The sequence below is a fragment of the Lipotes vexillifer genome, unplaced genomic scaffold (assembly GCF_000442215.2).
Source record: "Lipotes vexillifer unplaced genomic scaffold, Lipotes_vexillifer_v1.1 scaffold103, whole genome shotgun sequence".
NCBI classification, from domain to species: domain Eukaryota; kingdom Metazoa; phylum Chordata; class Mammalia; order Artiodactyla; family Lipotidae; genus Lipotes; species Lipotes vexillifer.
In genome coordinates, this window is record NW_006797029.1 from 271,366 (window position 1) to 296,711 (window position 25,346).

At 42.0% G+C, this 25,346-nt stretch overlaps 1 protein-coding gene across 3 annotated transcripts in view; it reads right to left on the reverse strand.

Annotated features, from left to right (window-relative positions):
• The window catches only part of TSPAN3 (tetraspanin 3), a 25,896-nt gene extending 24,350 nt beyond the window's left edge, over positions 1–1,546 (reverse strand). For 2 of the 3 annotated variants that reach the window (XM_007469162.1, XM_007469161.1), the window contains exon 1: positions 1,197–1,413. In XM_007469162.1, the coding sequence (XP_007469224.1) occupies positions 1,197–1,259 (63 nt within the window). In that variant the 5' untranslated portion in view covers positions 1,260–1,413. Of the gene's footprint in view, positions 1–1,196 lie in introns of all 3 variants that reach the window. The other variant, XM_007469160.1, reaches the window with a different exon arrangement.
• Positions 1,547–25,346: the final 23,800 nt, after the last annotated feature.

The following is a 25,346-nucleotide window of genomic DNA, read 5'->3' on the forward strand; positions in this document are numbered from 1 at the left end:
AAAGAGTTGAATGGGGACATACAAAAGTATGGGAAGTGGGAATGTTCAAGAAGTGTCCTGGGGACCGGGGACAGGGAAGTGTTTCCAGGACAGCAAGTGTTTAAGAACATGGTCAATGGTAAGGAAGGAAAGGTGACTGAGGACTTTAATTGCAATACCAAGAGGAGTTTGAACCTTAATCTACTGCTGAAGCTTTTGGGGTGTGAGCGGGTGTTTATTTTTTAAATGAAATAAAGTGATATGAGGGGAGAAATGCTTAATAAGATTTATCCGGGTGCAAGGTCCAGATGAACTAGAGGGTGGAGAGACTGACAGGAATAACACAGGTTATTACAAAAGTCCTTGGCGAGATAAGGACCTGAAGTAAGATGAAGGGGCTATAAACACCCCTTTCTTTGAGGGCGTGTCCAAAAAATTCGTAAGCCACCCTTTATTGAAAGTGAACTAACTCATCGCTTTCAAGATCTTGTGACATCCGAGTCATATTTACCCAAGGTTTATAATCTCAGGCTACTCATCCCCAGGACCAAACAAACAGACTAATTTTCTTGGTTACAGGATTATTTGGCTTCTCAAGTTGAAACCGTTCCATTTTCTGGGCTGGTAACCAGTCAACCAGTTCTCCATACACAAAAAGCTCTAAGGCAAAATCCCTCACCCCTGAGTCGGTAGCGTCCCCGCACTTCTGCACCGTTTGCTCGCACGCCTCGGGGCTGCCACTGGAACTGCCAGGGCTCCGGGCCCCGACAAAGAAAGCAGAGCCCGACCCTTTGGGGAATATCCTATTTCGAGCCTGGTGTCCTGAAAGAATCTGCAATGAGAGCTCTCCGTCCAGCAGGCTGCTCCGGGGAGGGGGGAGGCCGGGGGGCCTCTCAGCGCCGGCCACTGGCACAGAGCTCGTCGGCGGGGGCACCGGGCCCGAGCGCGGAGGCCGCAAGAAGCCCCCGAGGGCTTCCTCTTACCGCCATCTACGCCCGGAGCCTTCTTCCCGGCCAGCGAGGGACCTAACGAAGAGGCCCCCGGGGCCGGCCCGGGCCCCCTCCCCTCACGCCTCCACCACAGGGCCCCCTGGCTCCCTCAGCGGCAGCCCCGGCCCCGCCTGGGTCCCCGCTGGGCCCCACAGGCGCTTCAGCCGAAGCCTCCTTCGGGCCGCAACGCCGGCCCCCCGCCCTCTCCCGCTCGCCGGCCACGCTCACCCAGAAGATGAGGTTGAGAAACACCAGCACGGTCTTGGAGGAGGTGATGCCGCACTGACCCATGGTGCCGGCGGTCGGCTGGGGCCCTGCTCGGCGAGCGGGACGCGCTCACCGAGCGAGGCGTCAATGGCGACGGTGCTTCCCCGCTGGGAACTGCACGGCCTGCGAAGCGTTCACCGCAGCCCCCGGCTCCGTCGCCCAGCCCTAGGCCAGCAAGCACCTCGCTCCTCCGCGCAGCCGCCGCAGTCTCCCCCTGGCCACCGCATCATACCCCGGCAACCGAGTCCCGCCCCCGGACAGGCAGCTTCAGCCAATCACTCCCGTGGTTCTACAGCGAGGCCACGCCTCTTAAAGGAGACGAAAGCTCAGAGTCCTTCTTGGCCTCTGGCCGCCCTTGGATGTAGACGGCTCCTTAGGGAAGTTTCAGAGGACCAAACCCAGTCCCCTCCTATTGAGCTGCGTTTACTATGCCAGGCTTACAGGTGATTCAGAGTCCGAAGAACGCTGTCTTTCTACCTAGCCCGTTCTCCCCTAAGGAGGTCGGAGACACTAAAATCTCCCACTCCACATCGCGATTTTCCTAACAAAGTAACACCTAAGCATTGTCTGGGAGAAGTGCATTGAACATCAACAAATATTTATGGAGAACTTATTGTGCCAAGCGCTAGACTAGCTCTCAGAAGAGTCATTGGAAAGCAGAAAAGGCTGGTGAGGGGGTTGGCAATGAGGAGACATTTTCGTGTACATGTGTGTTGGGAGCAAGGTAACACATGAAGTCTATTCCTGGGTAGGGCATTTTGGAACAAGACTTAGAAAGATTACAGAAACATCTTTTTACGTTGCAGCATTTCACACTCTTCCCCCAATCTTGCATCGATCATAGTAATGAACAGTTATTGAGAGCTTACCCCATGCCAGACTTTTTATGGCCATTTGCTCAATTAACCTCCATCACAACCTTAGGTGAAGGTATTATGGTTATCAGCTTCATTTTACTGGTGGAGGAATTGAGGCTTAGAAAGGTTAACAAACTTACCCAGAGCCACACAGAGACTAGGTGATCTAGGGCAGAAAACCACATTCTCAGCCACACATGAAACTGCCTGTTTACTGTCTTACCTGCCATTACAACCCTGCACTCCCTCCTCAGTTGGCCCTTAAAGATGCCCATTTGCTCGTCCTTAATCATCTCATTCTTCTGAAATCTCCCTGGCTAATCACCTTTCTGAGGTACTCTCACCAATACCTTTTCATCTCAGCCTCCTATTGATTTGTACCAAGCAGCAGCCACAGCCAGTTACTCACTCATCAATAAGCACCACCTCTGTGCCTCACTGTTCTAGGTAGTGGGTATTTCACAGTGAGCAAGACAAATCCTTGCCCCCATGGAGCTCACATTCTGTTAAAGGAGGTAGACCTCAAACAAATAGGCAGGTTAGGTTTATGACATGATATTGAGTAGTGATAGAAAATAATTCAGAGGAAGGGGATAGAGAGTGATGAGGGAAGTCCTCCGAACAGAAGATGTTGGAGGAGAACCAACTGAAGTGAGTGAGCAGGCCATGTGAATATTTAGAGGAAGAATAGCCCAAAGGTGGGAATAGCAAGTACAAGGGCCCTGAGCAGGAACATAACCAGTAGGAAAAAGAACATTAAAGAGCCTGATGTGCAGGAGGTCAGTGGAGAGCAGAGAATGAAGTGAGCAAGGCCAGATCACCAAGGGCCTACCTAGTAAGCCATATGCAGCGGAAAGATACTGCAAGGCTTTGAGCAGGCCAGTAACAACATCTAAGTTTTGGGGGATTTTTTTATACTTTTTTTTTTTTGGTTGCATTGGGTCTTTGTTGCTGCACGCGGGCTTTCTCCAGTTGTGGCGAGCAGGGGCTACTCTTCATTGCGGTGTGTGGGCTTCTCATTATGCTGGCTTCTCTTGCCGTGGATCACGGGCTCTAGGCGCACGGGCTTCAGTACTTGTGGCACATGGGCTTCAGTAGTTGTGGCTCGCAGGCTCTAGCGTGCAGGCTCAGTAGTTGTGGCGCAAGGGCTTAGTTGCTCCGCGGCATGTGGGATCTTCCTGGACCAGGGCTCGAACCTGTGTCCCCTGCATTGGCAGGTGGATTCTTTTTTTAATTTTTAATTTTTAGTTTTAGTTTCTACTTTATAACAAAGTGAATCAACTATACATATACTTATATCCCCATATCTCCTCCCTCTTCCATCTCCCTCCCACCCTCCCTATCCCACCCCTCTAGGTGGACACAAAGCTCCGAATTGATCTCCCTGTGCTATGCGGCTGCTTCCCACTAGCTATCTATTTTACACTTGATAGTGTATATATGTCCATGCCACTCTCTCCCTTCATCTCAGCTTACCCTTCCCTCTCCCCATGTCCTCAAGTCCATTCTCTACGTCTGTATCTTTATTCCTGTCCTGTCCCTAGGTTCTTCAGAAATTTTTTTTTTTTGGATTCCATATATATGTGTTAGCATACAGTATTTGTTTTTCTCAAATAACTCAATTTTCTTTCTTTTTATGGCTGAGTAATATTCCATTGTATATATGTGCCACATCTTCTTGATCCAGTCATCTGTTGACGGATGCTTAGGTTGTTTCCATGTCCTGGCTATTGTAAATAGAGCTGCAGTGAACATTGTGGTACATGACTCTTTTTGAATTATGGTTTTCTCAGGGTATATGCCCGGTAGTGGGATTGCTGGATCATATGGTAGTTCTATTTTTAAAGGAACCTCCATACTGTTCTCCATAGTGGCTGTATCAATTTACATTCCCACCAACAGTGCAAGAGGCTTCCTTGTTCTCCACACCCTCTCCAGCATTTATTGTTTGTAGATTTTTTGGTGATGACCATTTGACCAGTGTGAGGTGATACCTCATTGTATCACCTCAAATGAAGTGATACCTCATTTTGCTTTGAATTTCTCTAATGATTAGTGATGTTGAGCATCCTTTCATGTGTTTGTTGGCAATTTGTATATCTTCCTTGGAGAAATGTCTCTTTAGGTCTTCTGCCCATTTTTGGATTGGGTTGTTTGTTTTTTGATATTGAGCTGCATGAGCTGCTTGTGAATTTTGGAGATTAATCCTTTGTCAGTTGCTTCATTTGCAAATATTTTCTCCCATTCTGAGGGTTGTATTTTGGTCTTCTTTTTGGTTTCTTTTGCTGTGCAAAAGCTTTTAAGTTTCATTAGGTCCCATTTGTTTATTTTCGTTTTATTTCCATTTCTCTAGGAGGTGGGTCAAAAATGATCTTGCTGTGATTTATGTCATAGAGTGTTCTGCCTGTGTTTTCCTCTAAGAGTTTTAGAGTGTTCGGCCTTACATTTAGGTCTTTAATCCATTTTGAGTTAATTTTTGTGTATGGTGTTAGGGAGTGTTCTAATTTCATTCTTTTACATGTAGCTTTGCAGTTTTCAGAGCACCATTTATTGAAGAGGCTGTCTTTTCTCCACTATATATTCTTGCCTCCTTTATCAAAGATAAGGTGACCAGATGTGTGTGGGTTTATCTCTGGGCTTTCTATCCTGTTCCATTGATCTATATTTCTGTTTTTGTGCCAGTACCATACTGTCTTGATTACTGTATATTTGTAGTATAGTCTGAAGTCTGGGAGCCTGATTCCTCCAGCTCCGTTTTTCTTTCTCAAGACTGCTTTGGTTATTTGGGGTCTTTTCTGTTTCCATACAAATTGTGAAATTTTTTGTTCTAGTTCTGTGAAAAATGCCATTGGTAGTTTGATAGGGATTGCATTGAATCTATAGATTGCTTTGGATAGTATAGTCATTTTCACAATATTGATTCGTCCAATCCAAGAACATGCTATACCTCTCCATCTGTTTTTATCATCTTTAATTTTTTCATCAGTGTCTTATAGTTTTCTGCATACAGGTTTTTGGCTCCTTAGGTAAGTTTATTCCTAGGTATTTTATTCTTTTTGTTGCAGTGGTAAATGGGAGTGTTTCCTTAATTTCTCTTTCAGATTTTTCATCATTAGTGTATAGGAATGCAAGGGATTTCTGTTCATTAATTTTGTGTCCTGCTACTTTACCAAATTCATTGATTACCTCTAGTAGTTTTCTGTTGGCATCTTTAGGATTCTCTATGTAGAGTATCATGTCACCTGCACACAGTGACAGTTTTACTTCTTCTTTTCCAATTTGGATTCCTTTTACTTCTTTTTCGTCTCTGATTGCTGTGGCTAAAACTTCCAAAACTATGTTGAATAATAGTGGTGAGAGTGGGCACCTTTGTCTTGTTCCTGATCTTAGTGGAAATGGTTTCAGTTAATCCCCATTGAGAAAGATGTTGGCTGTGGGTTTCTTATATATGGCCTTTATTATATGGAGGTACGTTGCCTCTTTGCATACTTTCTGGAGGGTTTTTATCATAAATGGGTGTTGAATTTTGTCGAAAGCTTTTTCTGCATCTATTGAGTTGATCATATGGTTTTTCTCCTTCAATTTGTTAATATGGTTTATCACATTGATTGATTTGCATATATTAAAGAATCCTTGCATTCCTGGGATAAACCCCACTTGATCATGGTATATGATCCTTTTAATGTGCTGTTGGATTCTGTTTCCTAGTATTCTGTTGAGGATTTTTGCCTCTATGTTCATCAGTGATGTTGGCCTGTAGTTTTCTTTCTTTGTGACATCTTTGTCTGATTTTGGTATCAGGGTGATGGTGGCCTCGTAGAATGAGTTGGGGAGAGTTCCTCCCTCTGCTATATTTTGGAAGAGTTTGAGAAGGATATGTGTTAGCTCTTCTCTAAATGTTTGATAGAATTCGCCTGTGAAGCCATCTGGTCCTCGGCTTTTGTTTGTTGGAAGACTTTTAATCAATCACCGTTTCAATTTCAGTGCTTGTGACTGGTCTGTTTATACTTTCTGTTTCTTCCTGGTTCAGTCTTGGAAGGTTGTGGTTTTCTAAGAATTTGTCCATTTCTTCCAGGTTGACCATTTTATTGGCATAGAGTTGCTTGTAGTGATCTCTCATGATCCTTTGTATTTCTGCAGTGTCAGTTGTTACTTCTTTTTCATTTCTAATTCTACTGATTTCAGTCTTCTCCCTTTTTTTCTTGATGAGTCTGGCTAACGGTTTATCAATTTTGTTTATCTTCTCAAAGAACCAACTTTTAGTTTTATTGATCTTTGCTATCGTTTCCTTCATTTCTTTTTCATTTATTTCTGATCTGATTTTTATGATGTCTTTCCTTCTGCTAACTTCGGGGTTTTTTTGTTCTTCTTTCTCTAATTGCTTTAGGTGCAAGTTTAGGTTGTTTATTCGAGATGTTTCCTGTTTCTTAAGGTAGGATTGTATTGCTATAAAATTCCCTCTTAGAACTGCTTTTGCTGCATCCCATAGGTTTTGGGTCGTCGTGTCTCCATTGTCCTTTGTTTCTAGCTATTTTTTGGTTTCCTCTTTGATTTATTCAGTGATCTCTTGGTTATTTAGTAGTGTATTTTTTAGCTCCATGTATTTGTAGTTTTTACAGATTTTTTTCTGTTATTGTTATCTAGTCTCATAGTGTTGTGGTCAGAAAAGATACTTGATATGATTTCATTTTTCTTAAATTTACCAGGGCTCAATTTGTGACCCAAGATATGATCTATCCTGGAGAATGTTCCATGAGCACTTGAGAAGAAAGTGTATTCTGTTGTTCTTGGATGGAATGTCCTATAAATATCAGTTAAGTCCATCCTGTTTAATGTATCATTTAAAGCTTGTGTTTCCTTATTTATTTTCATTTTGGATGATCTGTCCATCAGTGAAAGTGGGGTACTAAAGTCCCCTACTATGATTGTGTTACTGTCGATTTCCCCTTTTATGGCTGTTAGCATTTGCCTTATGTATTGAGGTGCTGCTCTGTTGGGTACATAAATAATAGTTACAATTGTTATATCTTCTTCTTGGATTGATCCCTTGATCATTATGGAGTGTCCTTCTTTGTCTGTTGTAATAGTCTTTATTTTAAAATCTATTTTGTCTGATATGAGTATTGCTACTCCAGCTTTCTTTTGATTTCCATTTGCATGGAATATCTTTTTCCATCACCTCACTTTCAGTCTGTATGTGTCCCTAGGTCTGAAGTGGGTCTCTTGTAGACAGCATAATAATGGGTCTTGTTTTTGTATCCATTCAGCCATGTATGTGTCCTAGGTCTGAAGTGGGTCTCTTGTAGACAGCATAATAATGGGTCTTGTTTTTGTATCCATTCAGCCAGTCTATGTCTTTTGGTTGGAGCATTTAATCCATTTACATTTAAGGTAGTTATCGATATATATGTCCCTATTACCATTTTCTTAATTGTTTTGGGTTTGTTGTTGTAGATCTTTTTCTTCTCTGGTGTTTCCTGCCTAGAAAAGTTCCTTCAGCATTTGTTGTAAAGCTGGTTTGGTGGTGCTGAATTCTCTTAGCTTTTGCTTGTCTGTAAAAGTTTTAATTTCTCCGTTGAATCTGAATGAGATCCTTGCTGGGTTGAGTAATCTTGGTTGTAGGTTTTTCCCTTTCATCACTTTAAATATGTCCTGTCACTCCCTTCTGGCTTGCAGAGTTTCTGCTGAAAGAACAGCTGTTAAACGTATGGTGATTCCCTTGTATGTTATTTGTTGTTTTTCTCTTACTGCTTTTAATATTTTTTCTTTGTGTTTAATTTTTGATAGTTTGATTAATATGTGTCTTGTTGTGTTTCTCCTTGGATTTATCCTGTATGGGACCCTCTGTGCTTCCTGGACTTGATTGACTATTTCCCTTCCCATATCAGGGAAGTTTTCAACTCTAATCTCTTCAAATATTTTCTCAGTCTCTTTTTTTCCTCTTCTTCTTCTGGGACCCCTGTAATTCAAATGTTGGTGTGTTTAATGTTGTCCCAGATGTCTCTGAGACTATCCTCAATTCTTTTCGTTCTTTTTTTCTTTAATCTGCTCTGCACTCGTTATTTCCAATATTTTATCTTCCAGGTCACTTATCCATTCTTCTGCCTCAGTTATTCAGCTATTGATTCCTTCTAGAGAATTTTTAATTTCATTTATTGTGTTGTTCATCATTGTTTGTTTGCTCTTTAGTTCTTCCAGGTCCTTGTTAAACGTTTCTTGTATTTTCTCCATTCTATTTCCAAGATTTTGGATCATCTTTACTATCGTTATTCTGAATTCTTTTTCAGGTAGACTGCCTATTTCCTCTTCATTTGTTTGGTCTGGTGAGTTTTTACCTTGCTCCTTCATCTGCTGTGTATTTCTGTCTTCTCATTTTGCTTAACTTACTGTTTGGGGCCTCCTTTTTGCAGGCTGCAAGTCCGTAGTTCCTGTTGTTTTTGGTGTCTGCCCCCAGTTGGTAAGGTTGGTTCAATGGGTTGTGTAGGTTTCCTGTGGAGGGGACTGGTGCCTGTGTTCTGGTAGATGAGGCTGGATCTTGTCTTTCTGGTGGGCAGTACCACGTCTGGTGGTGTGTTTTGGGGTGTCTGTGAACTTATTATGATTTTAGGCAGCCTCTCTTCTAATGGGTGGGGTTGTGTTCCTGTCTTGTTAGTTGTTTGGCATAGGGTATCTGGCACTGGAGCTTGCTGGTTGTTGAGTGGACCTGGATCTTAGTGTTGAGATGGAGATCTCTGGGAGAGCTTTTGCCATTTGATATTACGTGGAGCTGGGAGGTCTCTGGTGGACCATGTCCTGAACTCAGCTCTCCCAACTTAAAGGCTCAGGTCTGACACCCAGCTGGAGCACCAAGACCCTGTCAACCACACAGCTGCTAGTGTTGGAGGGTCTCCTGCAGAGGTGGGGGGTGGCTGTGGCTCACCACAGGGACAAGGACACTGGCAGCAGAAGTTCTAGGAAGTACTCCTTGGCGTGAGCTCTCCCGGAGTCCGGCAAGTGGATTCTTAAGCACTGCGCCACCAGGAAAATTCCCTGACTTACGTTTTTAAAGTACCTTTCCTGCCACACCATATCCCAGTTAAAATTTAAGAAATCAATCAACCAATTAATCACAGCTCTCAGGTGTGATTCCTTTTGAGTGTCTATCTCCTTGCTGGTCCCCACCTCTACAAATTTCTCTCTCTCTGCTTTACTGTGACGGTTTTCCTCCTTCCCCAAAGCATCTCCTTTGCATTTCTTCAGCCTCATCCCTTCTCATTTATCTGAGGAGGCCTTAATTCCCTGGCACCTGCACCTCCATCCTGTCCTTCCTTACTATGACCCCTTGGGTGGGTCTTCCTACCACATCCCCCCTCAATATTAGAATCAGCTGGGCCACAAGACATTGTTCTGGGCATGGGTTTCAGCACCCCACGTGCTTCTAATGTGCTGCCAGGGTTGCAAACCACTGTTCTAAGTTAACAAACATGCTCCAGTCTCTCCATCCTAAAAAGAAAAAGCTTTCAGTTAATACTGCATTTTCCTTTCTCTCATCCAAAGTTCCTGATAGCTCATCTAGCCCTGAAAGATCAGTGCTTTTCAGACTTCACCATGCATGTGAATCACCTGAGGAGCTTGTTAAATGTAGGGGCTGTTTCACAAGATGGGGGTGGGACCAAGGTGCTGCATGTCTAATGGGCTCCCAGGTGATGCAGCTGGACCACTCTTTGTAGTTAAGGGCTGGCCTTCTGATCCCGACTCTCTTGCTTCCAACCCACGTTTTTTTGTTTGTTTGTTTGTTTGTTTGTTTTTACTTACTGCCTTGTGGTTTCACCCCATAGTGCTACTGAAATTGCTCCTGCCAATGTTACCAATGACCCATCTGTTACCCCTGCTCTGAGGCAGCATGTATAACAGTGAAGAGCACAGACTCAGAGAGCAGAGAGCCTGGGTTCAAACTACTTACTAACTGGGTGACCTCTCTGTGCCTCAATACCCTCGTCTTCGGGAGGGGATCATGATGATAGCCCCTACCTCACCTGGTTGTTGAGAGAATTAAGTGAGTTATTACACATAGAGCTGTCAGAACAACGTCTGGCACCCAAGTGCTTTGTAAGCATTGGTGTTTTTCATCTCACAAGGCCTCTCATCAGTGTTTGACTCTGCTGACTTCTCTCTGCTTAATCCTCTCTCTTCCTGTAGCTTCCAGAACACCCCCCTCTCTTAGTTCTCCACCTTCCTCTCTGGCTGCTCTTCTTCCTTGGCCCCCTTGGATGATGGTGTTTCCCAGGACTGTGGCTTAGGCTCTTGGATTTTCTCACTCCACCTGGGCCATCTCACCCAGTGCCTTGGATTCAGTTACCACCTAAGTGCATAACTGCTGAATCTAGAGCTCCATCCCAGATCTTTCTGTCAGTTTCCTATACATGTATCCAACTGCCTGCTGCATGGCTCCAGGTAGATTCATTAATGCATTCAGCACATATTTATTGGTTTCCTGCTCTGTGCCTGATCCTATGCCAGGTGCTGGGGATACAGCAGTGAAATGGTTAGATCTGGGTCAAGGCATCAGGGAGCTCACAATCCAGAAGAGAGATTCAACGCTAATCATGCCATTATTGACTTATTGCAATGGGGATAAGCAATATAAACAAAGGCGCAGGCTGCTCTGAGAGTGAATGATGGGGACCCTGACTTTGTCTGGTGGTGACTCATGTGTACTCTGGACATGGCATGTCCCAAACTGAACTCATTGTTTCCCTGCCCCTCCTCTGCCTGTGTTCCTTAGATCAATGAACAACACACCTAACAACTTACCCAGGTCAAGTCCTGGACCTCGTGAGTCCCACTCTCCCTCACTGACCGCTTCCACCCAATAAGAGAATCCTTCCTTTTGGAAAATCAGCCTTCTAACTCCTGGCACCCTAAATTCCAACTGCCTAATGCTCAAGCAGGCTGGTGTTATCCCCTGGCAAAGCTGCACCTAGAAAAAGAGAAAATGAGGGGGTGAGGTTCATCCGCAGAAATGCAGACCTACTGTGTGTCCTGCTGTACCTGACTGGCACATCTATTTGGGGGGCGAGGGGAGGATGGAACATGCATGCCTTCTCTTACTGACACTTGGCTTATAACTTTCCCCAATAAACCATGTTTCTTAATCTATATCGTGTGAAGTAAAATGCACTCTGATCCACATTGTGTGACACAAAGGGGCTATGTTTTACCAAAAAAGAAAAAGACTTTTATTTTTTCCATTGTAAAAGCAATGTCTCACAGGGAGATCAGCTCGGTGCTCTGTGACCACCTAGAGGAGTGGGATAGGGAGGGTATATGGGGATATATGTATATGTATAGCTGATTCATTTTGTTATAAAGCAGAAACTAACACACCATTGTAAAGCAATTATACTCCAATAAAGATGTTTAAAAAATAATAAAATAAAATAAAAGCAATGTCTGCTTAGAGTGATTAGTGTCTTTATTAGACCAGCTCTGCAGCCCGATTTGGGACACTGGGGAAAAAAAACCATAGATACAAATAGATAGAGTAATAATACCTGCTTGTAGTAGACATTTGTCTTTTTTAGCTATCCCACATTTGAACACCCTACCTATTTGGAAGGATCCCCATTGTATGAATCTTGTGGGAAGCCCAGCTAAGAGCTAGAAACCCCTTCTCCCTGCACTCAGGCAGCTAAAACATGGGCACATGATTGATGCCAAATCAGATGATCCTGCCTAGAAATCTGAACCTTGAGAGAGTGACACAAAGACACAAGGACAGTTAGAGGGGTCGTTGGGAGTCCAGCAGTAGGGGTGGCTATGAGTGCTCAGGTGGCAGTGCCAGTGGCAGTCTTCTAACCAAACCATTAACCTTGGTTTGACCTTGGCTGGGCTGTCTCCTGCTAAGCTTTCCTTGGCTTCCAGCATTCCTAAAGATGCTGAGAACTACCTAATATTTTTACAATAAATCCTTTTCTACTCAGGCTAGTTGGAGTCAATTTCTGTTGTTTATCATCAAGAATCTTGACTGATACGATGATCATTACAGAAAAAAGTGGAAAATTCCATAAAGTAGAAGGAAAACAGAAACTCATTGCTCTACATCCAGAACAAAAACTATTAACACTTTCTTCTAGTCTTTTACCACATACATATTTTGACATAATTGCAATTATTTAATTAAATAAAACTTTATATATTCTAAGCTAATTTTAAATTGTATTATTTCAAAGATGATATATATTCATTGTAGAAAATTTGAGAATACAAGAAAAAAAAAGCTACAACCAGAGATAATTGCTGTTAATAATTTTGTGTATTTCCTAAAAAATTTTCTCTATATTTTTACACTTTACATAGCCAAGAATACACTGATGAGTCCAACTGTTTATGCATAGCTAACTGAGAAACTTTAACAGTTCCTACATAAAAGATGATATGAAGAGGAGCCAGGAGATAGATGTGGATAATATCTGCCATTCACGTGGTGTATTACTCAATACGAATTAAAAAGCCTTAATGGATTCAGGGCTTTAAAGATGCAGAAGATCATTATGCAAGTTTCTTGGCAGTGAACAGGCATATTATGCTGCCCTTCACAACTCTGCTTCTACTGACAAAAATACAGAAGGCTTTTTGTTCAGCTATTTTCCTGGCACAGTGTTCCAAGCTCTTAAAAATTTGTCCATTATGGGCAAGTGCTGAAACACAATAGGAATCATTATTGTTTTCAGTGTCATCAAACATGGCAAAGATACCACATGAACTGTGGAATGAATTATGGAGCTTGAGAAACACTTCTCCAGGAACTGGGAGAGGAGTGGGACAGAAGAGAAACAGCTGACAAGCTGACTCAGTGAAGTGACAAGGAACATGCATCCTGGGACCAAACTGCTCAGGCTGACTCTTGGTTCTTACCCCTCGGTTGTTTTGTGACATTGGAGAAGTTACTTTAAACTCTCTGGGCCTGTTTCCTCATCTGTAAAACAAGGAATGATGCGTGCTAATGCTTTCAGATTTTGCAACTCTCTTCAAAATGAGGGTGAGGTGGGTGATAAGAATAATACAAATTTCATAGGCCACTGTTTATTTGGAGAGAATTGAGTAAGTGAAAAAATAGAGTACTCAGCTCTACTACTGAGTGGCAGGGTCCATATATGACAGAATTCAACTGTCTCATGGCATTTGAGAAGCCTTATAAGTTCTTTATATCACAAGTTTCCATTTCCTAAATTATCCATTTTTATTAAAACTTTTACTGAATGAAAACATTACATTCAGAAAAATGCACAAACCATAAGTGCACAGCTTGATTGCAACAGAGTGAACACATTTGTGAAACCACCACCCAGGTCAAGAAACAGGATGACCAGCATCAGAAATCTTCTCTCCCAGCCCCTCTTGGTCATTATCCTCTACTATCCTGACTTCTAACACCATAGATAAGTTTTGTCTGTTTTTAAGCTTTTTATAAATGAAATCATATGGTATGTACTCTTCTGAGTTTAGCTTCCTTCACTCCATGTTATGTTTATGGAATTCATCCATGTTGCTGTATGTAGTAGTAGTGTCTTCATTCTCATTGCTGAATACATTCAATTGTATTATTATATTATGATGAACTGACACATTCTATTGTGGAAGAACATTTGGGTTGTTTCCAGTCTTTAAGTTATTTAGAGTGGTGCTTCTGTGAATATTCTTGAGCCTTCCAATCCGTGAACATGGTATCTCCCTCCCTTCCTTTATTTAGGTCTTCATTCATTTCTCTCAGTAATGTTGTGTGCCATCTTGTACACCCTTCATTAGACTTTTTCCTATATATTTATATATAGGAATAAATATATTTATATATAGCAATATATATATTGCTTTTTTGATGTCATTATAAATGGTCTCATTTTTGAATTTCAGAAATTGTAGCTGGTTAATAGAAGTACTGCTGACTTTTGTATATAGACAGTGTTTCCAGTAACACTGCTAAATTTAACTAATAAATTAATTGATTGTTTTTCTCTATTGTTTATTTTCCTATTTCATTCATTTTTGTTATTTCCTTCCTTCTACTATGTTTGGGCTTAGTTTTCTGTTTTAGTTTTTTTTCCTAGCTTCTTGCTCCATAGAGAGATGGGGGGTCCTCTTCTGTTCCCATTGTCTGGTCTCTGCCATTCTGGATCAATGGAAAAACTGTGCCCTACCTCATGGATCATTACCAGTTCTTCCCCTTCCGTACCTGCTCCCACCTCAGTGCTTTACCTTGAGATTCTTCACCTTCAGTATGCTAAGTGCCAGCCCCAGGCTTTCCTACTTTCTCTCCTTTTGTTATTTTGGGATTGAAACCTCATTTAGTTGCAGAAAGGTAGATGCAAGAAGGACAGGAATTTAAGAGCATTGGGCTGGCTATCTCAGAAAGCAGCCCATTTACAGCACAGGGGCAGCTGCACAATTTTCTAGTTGTTAGATAGTTTGGGTCTCTGGACGACAGGAAAATTAAGTGTATTTCTATCTTTTTTTACATGAATGGATTGTTTTGTTTCCTAGTTGAAGCACGGGCAAGCAATTGTTTTGCCTTTCAGATTCTAGTAATTGATTGTCTGTCAGTTTTGATTTTCAAAATTGTTTTTCACTTTTGTGTTTTTCAGGTAAGAAGTGCAGAAGGCTGTAATGGGGGCTGCTCTCCAGACACCATTTAGAACAAGACATCTCACAGGACAATCTTTCGAAAATGCAACTCCGACCATGCCTTACCCTCACTTAAAGGATTTTAATAATTCTCGCTGTCTACTGAATAGAGACCAAACTCCCAGCTTGGCTAAATGACCCTTTGTAACAAAGCCCCTGGCTGAGACTCAGGACACACTGAGCTACTTACAGTTTTCAAAAACTGCCTTGCCCTCGCTCCCCTCCTGGCCTTTGAATATGTTACGCATGTGGCCTGGAATACCGACTCTCATCCCCTTTTACCTTGAAGGACTGCTCATCCTTCAAGATTCAGCTCAGACTTCACTTCCAGAAAGGCTTCCTGATCTACCCCCTCAAGCTGGGTTAAATCCTCTTCCCTGAATTCTGACAACCCCCTCTCCCCACATGCATTCTGCTATCAAACCACTTGCCACATTGGCTTGTGATAGACTGTGCTATGAGCTCCTTTTGAAAAAGGACTGTTTCTTATGCATTTCTTTATCCCATGCCCCTGGGAGGAATTCAGTAATGGTCTGTAGGTTGAACAGTGTGGCTCCTGCTGGGCTAGGAGCTCCTATCAAATGTGATTCTGGTGGTATTAAGGCCGCCACACATATGAAGATGCTGGTGCACTGAAAAGGCAAGGACAGCCCCATTTACTTCCATAAGACCTACTGCCCCTGCTAGCTGTGCCCCGGTGTGTGCATGCAAATGACAAGTATTGCCTCCCATGCCTCACACTGTGCAGGCTAATTGCCCTCTTCCATCCCTCAGGGTCCCTCTCTGTTAACACCCCCAGTCTGTTTCACTGAGGGTAGAAGAGAGACAGGAACCAGTGTGAAAGCTGCTCCTTTCTACCACCAGAGCGGAGAGAGGGCTGCTTCAACCAGTGGAAGGAGCACGGCCTTGGGGTCAAATATCTTGGAGTGAAATCCTGGCTCTGCATCTACTATGGCACCTTGAGCACAGAGGATTTTCAGGGCAGTGAAACATACATACAGATATAGTATCTATATTATACTATAATGGTGGATACATGCCATTATATATTTGTCAAAACCCACAGAATGTACAGCACAAAAAGTGAACCCTAATTTAAACTATGGACTTTGGTTGTAAAAAAAAATTGTATCACTTTATGATATGCAATAATTGCCAGGACTGTTAAGTGAAAAAAGCAAGATACAGAACAATATATATAGTATGCTACCTTTGTGTAAGGAAGAGGGTTGGGGAATAAGAAATATATATTCACAATTGCTTATATCTGCATAAAGAAAACTGGAAAAGATATGCCAGAAATTATAAAAGTGGTTACCTCTAGGGACTAAGGAATAGGGTATATGGGGACAGGGGTGGAAGCACAACTTCCCAATGTATCCCTTTCTGTTTTGTTTTGATTTGTGAACCATATGAATGTATTACCCATTAAACCTGTTTAAAAAAATTAACTCATTCTATAATGTCTAAATTGCATGGTACAAAAACCTACTCGTGAGACTCAGTAGGGGAAGTGTGCTAATGTATCACACAGAAAAATAACCTGGACCCAGGTAGTGCTTAGGAATCATGGGATTGGGAAACTTACAGGACAGTGGCTCGTCTCTTACTCATGCTTCTGCCTTTCTACCAAGGGGCTCTGCAGTTGCATCTGTCTGGGCTTCTTCTCCACCACTTAGACTCCCCACCTACTCATGCCTCAGCACCAGAGCGAAGCCTCTTCTCCCTGTTCATTTGAAGCTGTGGTTAGAGACAGTTTCAAAGAACAGGGGTTTGGGCAGGAGTACAATGATAGGCTTGCTTGGTACGGGCTATTGCTGGACAAGTCACTCAGATGTTAGGGCAAAGAGCCAACCGGAGCTGGGCTCCCCTAGACATGGATGAGCAGATGATTGTTCTAGGGTGCTTGGAGAAGAGAGGCAGAGAGACAAACTTGACAGGTTAGGAGTCTGTCCCCACTTCCTTTGTGACCTGGGCAAATCCCTTCTCTCTGAGCTTCAGTTTCTCATTTGTAGGACAAGGGGATTGGACTGGATCCCTTCGGTCTCAAAAGGGGAAAGCAGCAAAGTGCAGTGAAAAGAACATTGAACTAGGGGTGGGGAGACCTGGTTTCCAGGGCCTCTACTCCCATAGCCTTGCTATTGGGCCTTCATCAGGCCATGTGACCTCCATGAACCTCAGTTTCCTCTACCAGAAAATGGGGATAACACTCTCTGCAGATTGCTGTGAGTTATTTAAACTCATGTGCATGAAAGTGCCTTGTCAACTGTCCTGTGAGTGTGGGTATGAGGGGTGATTATAAAGGCTAACACTTCTATAAAACTGAGGTATAACCCCTTCCCTGTCCCTCTGTCAGGATGACTGTGGGAGGCACATGAGACAGTATAGGATGGGTGCAGTGACTGAGCCCTGGACTGGGACACAAGAGCTGGGCTCTAACACTTGCCACCTGTGTGACCGTGACCAAGGGTCCTTTCTCTCTGGGCTTCCATTTTTCATCTGTGGCCTGGAAATGATAGTGCCTGCCTGACAGGTTATAGTGAGGGTAGATGCAAGGGTGAGCCTGAGGGTGTTGTGTGGACTGTGGTGTGATTTGTGGTGAGAGGAATGATTAATGGGACTGTTCCCTGGCTCCCCAGTTCCCGATGGAAACTATTCTGTGATGTTAATTAAGCTCACTTACACAGGCCTCCTCCAAGGCCCTGGGAGGGGGCCAGCAATGCATTTACACGGTCATAATGTTTCTGTAAAACTTATAGAAGTAAAATGTTTCAGTTAAGACCACAGTCTCTTCCACTCTGAGGTTTCTGTCAGATTTCCACTCATGTTGGATGGTGTTGGATGGTCATGGGCATTTTGGGGATCTGGCTAAGGGGAGGTTGAGTTGAAGGTACATTTATTTGACTTAGTGGATATATTTATGTAGTTTATAGTCACTTCTGGGTATACTCACTTCTGTGTATTGCTATAGCCATTCTGGCAATAATATTCTACCCACCAATACCCACCACCCAGACTCACCCATTATCATGACATGAAGGTGCAGGCCAGAGGCCATGTTGAAATATGAACGTGTCAATGCCCCTCACTGGCAGGTTGTGGAGGAGAAACAAAGTGTGAAGTGTATAGAGCCAGAAGCTAGTCTGTGGAAAATTCTTCCATCATCAGAACGTCGATTTATTTCTCATGGATGCCCAGTCAAAATGGAAATTCCCTCCTCTCAAAAAATGTACTCAGTAATGCCACGTATACAATTATAAATGCACCACACATTTTGCTTCTCTTTCATGGGATTCATGCAAAATAAAATATATCAGAAGTCCATTGTTTGTAGGGCTTGAGCACTATAGCAGTCCTACTAACAGGAGGTATTTCTGTGTGTGAAGCTGCATGTTTTATGCATCCCAATATATGGAATCACATTTTGGTGTAACTAATGCGTCATGTCCTGATGAGGTCTGGCAGTTCCAGATGAAATGGCACACAAGATTGCCCAACACAGCAAGACGGCCTGGAGAAACAAGGACTGCAGTGACAAAACTCCTGCACATACTCATCAATAAGTACAGTGTATGTAGCATAAGAGTAATTTTATTACACAATCATGTACCTCAAAGCAATGCAGTAGCAATTTAAGAATGCATCTGAATTGCTCTGGTTAACGAGCCATCAGTTCAGAGTTTTTAAGACTGGTCCTTACCCTGAAATCTTACAGTTCACTTATAAAAGTGGGATAGAGGTTTCCCCCAATTTGAAAACAATCCTAAAAATTTACAACTTTACCAACAAGCTGTGAAACTGAAAGAAACTTTCCTAAACGATTAACAATAAAATAACAGAGTGGCTAACACACCAGAGGAAACACTGAATTATCTTTCTAGTCTCCTTATAGAAAATGCCATATACTATACTTTATAGTATTGTCATATGAAGAGGACATCACAATGTATGTAGCCAAAAGCCAAGGAAAATAAGGTACTAAAAGGCACGTTAGGCACTTAAAATATTATGCTCTTTGTGGGGGTGGGGTTTGTGATATTTGTAGTACGTCAGCTTTCCTTATTTGTAGGTTGTTTTGCTTTCTTTTCTCATTCTAAGTGCTATTCATGCTTGTACCTGATTTTGTATTTATAATTTTTTATTATTTTTCCTTTTGGAAGGGCTCCAGTTGTATAAACTTAGGGCCCCACAGAACTTGGATCTGCTGCTGCCTGAGGGGCTGCACTGACTCCCACCCCCAACAGACCCCTCCGGAACGGCGCCCCCCACCGTTCTCTCCAGCCACCTTGGACCTTGCACGCCTCACCCTGCAGCTGGTGCCCTCCATCTGAGCCAGCCCCAGCCCCAGCCCCGGGCACAGCAGGCAGCAGTAACAGGCGCCTCCCAGGAGGAACAGGGCCTGGCCCTGGGAGCTCCCACCCTCTCGCACACTCTGTATTCCGCTTCCTAACCCAGGCCTCACTGCTCTCACATCTTCTCTGGCTCTTCAACACCTTCAGAACAAGATTGTCAGACATTCAAGGCTCTTCTGGGTCTGGTTTTATTTTACATTGAAAATGGGATTTTAAAAATTACATTTCCTTGAAGAATAAAGCTAATAAATAAGAAAGCAGTTTTGTATCTGGTCACCACAGTAAATTATTTCACGTATATATATATATTTTTTGTCTATTTTTTTCCTGTTGATTCTCTAGGAATTTCTAGGAAGGCAAGCATGTCACCTGCAAATAGCCGTGTGGACTATTCCTTGCCAATATTTATATTTCTGTACCAGGCAGAGGTTTTGTTTGCAAACAACAGAAACCAACTCTACTTTAACATTGGAAGGCTATTGGAAGAGCCAAACTCTGGGAAGTCAAAATAACAAACCAAGTCCCACTAGAAATTCAGACTTCTTTCCATGCTTAAGTACTTCCCCCTGACCCCAAAAATAAGTTCCAGCCTAGCAAACTGAAAATATCTTCACTCTTTTATCAGTTACCCTGAACAACTCCAAGTCCAGGATTTCTGGACAAGGTCCATTCCTTCTCTAATTCTGTCCTAATCTTATCTCAACACTCTGCAAACAATATATACAATCATGAATTAAAGGGAAATACAAGAGAAATTCATTGAAGTATTTAAATATATACATGGCAGAGCAGAGAAGGAAATATGGGTAGAGAATATGGGGCTCTATGCCTTGACTCGGATGTATGAGAATATGGGTAGAGAATATGGGGCTCTATGCCTTGGCTCGGATGTATGATAGTATGGGTAGAGAATATGGGGTATGGGTAGAGAATATGGGGCTCTATGCCTTGGCTCCCTCCTCTACCATTTATTCCATGTTGACTTTGCCGCCAGCCAACACCTCATCTGGTAGGGTTTTTTTACCTGTTGGGGTGGCCTAGACCATCATTCCTGAGGGGTCTAGGCCCTGGTGGTTTTGCCTAACATGTTTGTTGTAGTCTTCTTTCTATATAGACCGCTATGCACAGCAGTATTAGCAAGCAGAGCAGAGGGTTCCCAGAGAGTCAGCCTCATTTCTTCATGCTCCATTGTAATGACCTCGCCATTACCCTTTAATACTCTCAGTCAGCACTGTCCAGTAGAACTTTCTGCAATGATGGACATGTTCCACATCTCCTCTGCATGAAATGGTAGCCAACAGCCATATGTTATAGCCCAATAAGGTAGACACTAGCCATAAGTGGATACCGACCACTTGAAATGTGACTAGTGTGACTGATGGACTGAATTTCTAATTTAGTTTAAATTAAATTTAAATATAATAGCCACAGGTGGCTAGTGGCTACAGTATTGGACAGCCACATGTAAATCAATCCTTCCAGCTAACACCATGACCTCCCTTGGGCCTGTTCGTCCACTAGTATGAGAGCCCATGATGGCTGGTTGGCAGTACTAACTTCCTATTCGCTGGAACCATTATGTGTCCCAGACAGAAGCTTTCCTCCCTTGCATAGCAAAACCTCTCAACCCACAGATGTAGAATTGTGGAAGCAAAAAGCAAATGTTTTGAAAGGGGGTTATTTGGTTTAATAGTGACACGTGCCATTCCCACATCCATGTCTTAGGGCCAAGATTGCTATAAACTTATCACTATAAGTTGGTTGCTGGTTGAGCTCATATACCACATCCTGGAGGACAGTGTCCCAAACCACAAGGTGTTGTCTACCAGGGTGCTGTAACTGACTCTTCATCTGTCTGTTCTACTCTTCTCTCAGGCCAGCTCTCCTGGTGTATGATAAGACCTGTGAATCCCATGACCAGTGGCCCATTGCTTCACTTCTTTGACTATAAAATGAGTTCCTTGGGCAGAAACAGTATTGTAGGGGTTGTTCTGATGGTATTTATGAAGTCCACTGATGTTGGTCCTGATGGAAGCATGATGGAAAGAAAATGTCTATTCAACTCCAGTATACATATTTACTCCCATGAGGACAAATCACTGCATCTCCATGATGGAAGGAGTCCAGTATAACCAACTTGCTATCACAGAGCTGACTGTTCCTCTCGAGTCATGGTATGGAGAGTCCAGTAGTATGATATCAGATGTGCAGAACTGGCCTCCACTGCTGGAAATTAGACCCTTGTCAGCAGCAGTGGCTGCTTCAGCTTTGGAGTGTCTGTTAAGTCCTTACTTGGACGGGTGGTCTCTGCCGCTTCCAAAACCACCTTATTCCTGTGTAGGCCCAGGAGCAGCTGGGGAAAGAAGTTGATAGATGTCAACTCATCCACTGTGTGGGTCATCATGTCCACCTGGTTTCTGAGAACTTCCTCCACAGTAAGGACATTTTAGAGAGCATTCATGGGAGACACAGTAGTCTCTGCCTCTGGGTCACTTCTGACAGATCCATCCATACTATCTTTCCCAGACCACAGGGTCACCAATCTCCAATCTTGTTCTTTCCAAGCCCCTGGTCATCCAGCCAGACCATTAGCTACTGCTCACGAACCAACGTAGATCTGTATCTCAGGCCATCTTGCCTTCAAGGAAAGAGGCCAACAAGATATAATGTTCTAAAGTCTGCCCTTGAGAAGATTTCTCTTCCCCACCATCTTTAGGGGCCACCTCTGAGTGGGACAGTAGCACCACAGAAGCCTACTTCTGTTGGACCATCTCTGTGTAAACCCTGCTCAGTTCTTTTCCTCCCCCATCAATTGGCTGTAGGAAATACTCCATGAAATTATAGATGTGGGGAGTGATGGGAGGGCAGGACCACAGTATCTGAGATGTCCCTACAGCTGTGTCTTGGTGACAGGCCACTCATGTGCTCAAGTGAACGCACAGAGTGCCTCTTGCTGCAACAACTCCCTCAGTGCAGTTTGTACTCCAGCCTTCTTGCTTTCCCTGCATCTAAGCATCTAAATTCTTGTAATTATAATTCCATGGTTTATTTTGTGTATCAGATTTCGGTACGCCAGCTTTGCAAAAGAGTCTTTGTCCATCTTTATGTCCTACATAGGTTAAATAAGAATATCAGTGCCTCAAAACTTTGTCAAATTTTACTTTGAAATCATTTATGTATTTTTGTGTTTTGGTGGGTAGAAACTGAACAATCTACAATTTTTTCTGTAGTTATTGGACCACTTCAGTTTTCCACCACTTACTGAGTCAACTTAGGTAATTTACATATTTCTAGTAATTTTTCCATCTTATCCATAATAGCTTTCTATGTTACCTAAGTTTTCAAAAAATGTTTGACATTGTGTTATACATATCATTTGCCTAAAATCTGTATAATCTCTTCTGTATCTGCAGCTGTATCATTCCCTTTGCCATTTCTAATGATACATATCTATGATTTCTCTCCTTTTTCTTAGTCAACTTGGCAGTCTGATCAGATCTTAACTTTATCAATTCTGTTTTATTTTTCTGTCATAAATTTTTTACATTTTCTTTATTCCTCTCTCTTACTTTCCTGAGAATATTTTATTGTTCCTTTCCAGCTTCTCGAATTGAATACTCAGGATATTTTAAAAAATAATTCTTACAATTATCCACTTGGATGTAAGCTCCACAAAGAGAAACTTTCTCTCTTTTGGTCATTGCTTTATCCTCAGCACCTAGAGCAGTGCTGGCCTATAAGAGACACTCGAAATATCTTTGTGGAATGCATGAATGAGTTATTGACTTTACACAAAAGAGCTTAAGACTATGACACTGCTCTGAGGAAACTTTCAGTCAGATTATCTAGGTTTTGGTATAAAATACTCTCATTGTTAACAATTTCATGCATTTTGTAATCAGAATTTTTATTTTTCAATTTAACTTGAGCTATTTAGAGGACTGTTTGAAAATTTCCAAGTAGTTAGACTTGAGATGAAAACCTTCTCTTTTTGTTGTTAACTTCTAGATTTATTATGTTATGAGCAGGGAATGTGGCCCATCTGATTTTTACTTTTTGGTTTCTGAGATCTTTGTGGCCTGGTATGCAGTCAATTTTTGTTACTGTTCCATGAGGATCTAAAAATAAAACAGATAGTTTGCTTTTGGGCTACACATGAAGCTTGCAAAATTTGATATTCAAACCTTCTCTTTACTAAATTTGATTCTGGGTTATGATAAATCCTTCCACTATGCCTATGGTTTGATTGAAGTCACTGTTTATTTCATATCTTCTTGGCAGACTATATCTTTTATTTGAAAAAAATTATGTTCTTTATCTTGCTTAATGCATATTGTCTTGAATTCTACGTTGTCTGATATGAGCATATCCTACATTGGTTTTTTTTTGTCAGCTTTTGCCGGGGATATCTTTGCCAGACCTTTAATGTTAATCTTCGTCATTTTGTTTTAAGTGAGTATTTTGTGACTGATTGGTGTGTAACTAGATTTGTGTGTGTGAGTGTGTACAAGAATATGTGTGTGCATGCCCAATAAAGAGATTTAACTATAAGTCACAGGTATACTGTAACAATGAAATGTTTGGTCTTCCTGACATTTAATTTCATGTTTTCTGTTTATTATTATTCTCAATATTTCCCTTTTTCCCTTTTCTGAATTTTGTTGGGTTGACAAAGAATTGTCTGTTCCTTGTTTTTCCTCTTGTGGTTTTTAACTTCCATATCATACCCATATTATCAGTGCTTATCTTTATTTATCCACTGAGTAAGACAAGTCTTTTATAAGAGATAGATACCCAGCTTAAACTGGCTTAAGAAAGATTTTCATAACCGAGGAGCCCAGATGTCCAGACGAAGTTTAGATGTCAGCTTCTCAGAGAGCTGTCTAGGAATACTAACTGCTGGCATCTGGTGGCGTGGTGAAAAACTGAACTTTGGCTGCTGAGATAAGGGTAGCTTTCAGGGGACATTCAGCTTGTTACCAGGCAACATGAGCTTCCACAGTCATTTGCTGGGTAATCCCTCTCTATCTCTTCATGTCCTTATTTTTTCTATTCCCTGGAATAATTTAATGAGCTTTGAGAATGTCTGTTCCTTCAGCTTTGTAGAACTCCCCTCCAAAATCTTTTTTAGGGATTAGCTCTTTAACAACTTTCTCTATTTCTCTTATTCAGATTTATCTATTTAGACTTTCTATCTCTTCTGGGGTCAGTTTTGATAAATAATGTACTCCTGGAAAATCAATATTTCAACTAGATTTTTCAAAGTTATTTGCACAGTTATGCAGAGAAACCTTTTATAATTTTGAAATTCCCTCAGTTTCAAAGGTTATTCTCACTGTCTTTCTTGTTTTGGATGTGTGTGCTTTCTCATGCATAATCCTCTCATTCTCTGACGGATGGATGACAATGCTCAGAGCAATGTTGGAGCTCACTTGTTGAAGATGACAGTGCTTCTTTCATCCTGGGTCTTGAGAAAACTGTGGGCAGCAAAATCCCCACCTCACTCTACTCCCTTCAGTTGGACTCCACATGAGCAAAAACTAAACTATTGTGCTAAGCCACTGATATTTTTGGAATTTACCCATTACAGCACCTTATCTAATATCCACGTTTTCTTCTATTATTTTTATAATTTCATTTTTACAATTAAGATCCATCTGGAATTTGTTTTAGAATAAGATGTAACATGGAAAGCCATATATACATATATTTTTTCTTTTAGATACATGGTGAGTTATACCAAAACCCTTTACTGAATGGTATTTCCCCCTGCTGACTTAAAGTACCATCTTTACCTTAAACTAAATTCTCCTATTATTTCTGTCCTTTTTTTGAGGTCTTAATTTTTTCTTTAATCTGCTGACATGCCAAGACCAAATGCTGTTGGTCTTGTTTGTTCTTTATCAAGTTTTCCCTGAGATGTACTGTACTTTTTCAAAATGTTAATTCAAGTCTTCCCTTACTTTAGGAATTTTTCCTCTAACTTTCTTGAGCTCTTTGTTCTCTCTCCACGTCACTTTTTGCATTTTCAGCATTCTCCTTTTGGATGCTTCTAAAGTGACCTTCATTTTGGCAGTCACATTAGTAATTTCCGAATTCTCTTTCTCCTTCATAGTAGCCTGCTCCAGTTTTATCTATGTGACATCCTTCAAATCTCTCAAACAATGCAGCTCAGAATTTTTCCAAAGTTACCTCTTATTTACTAAACTCAAACATTTCCACTGGAGGCCTGTTCTCATTTC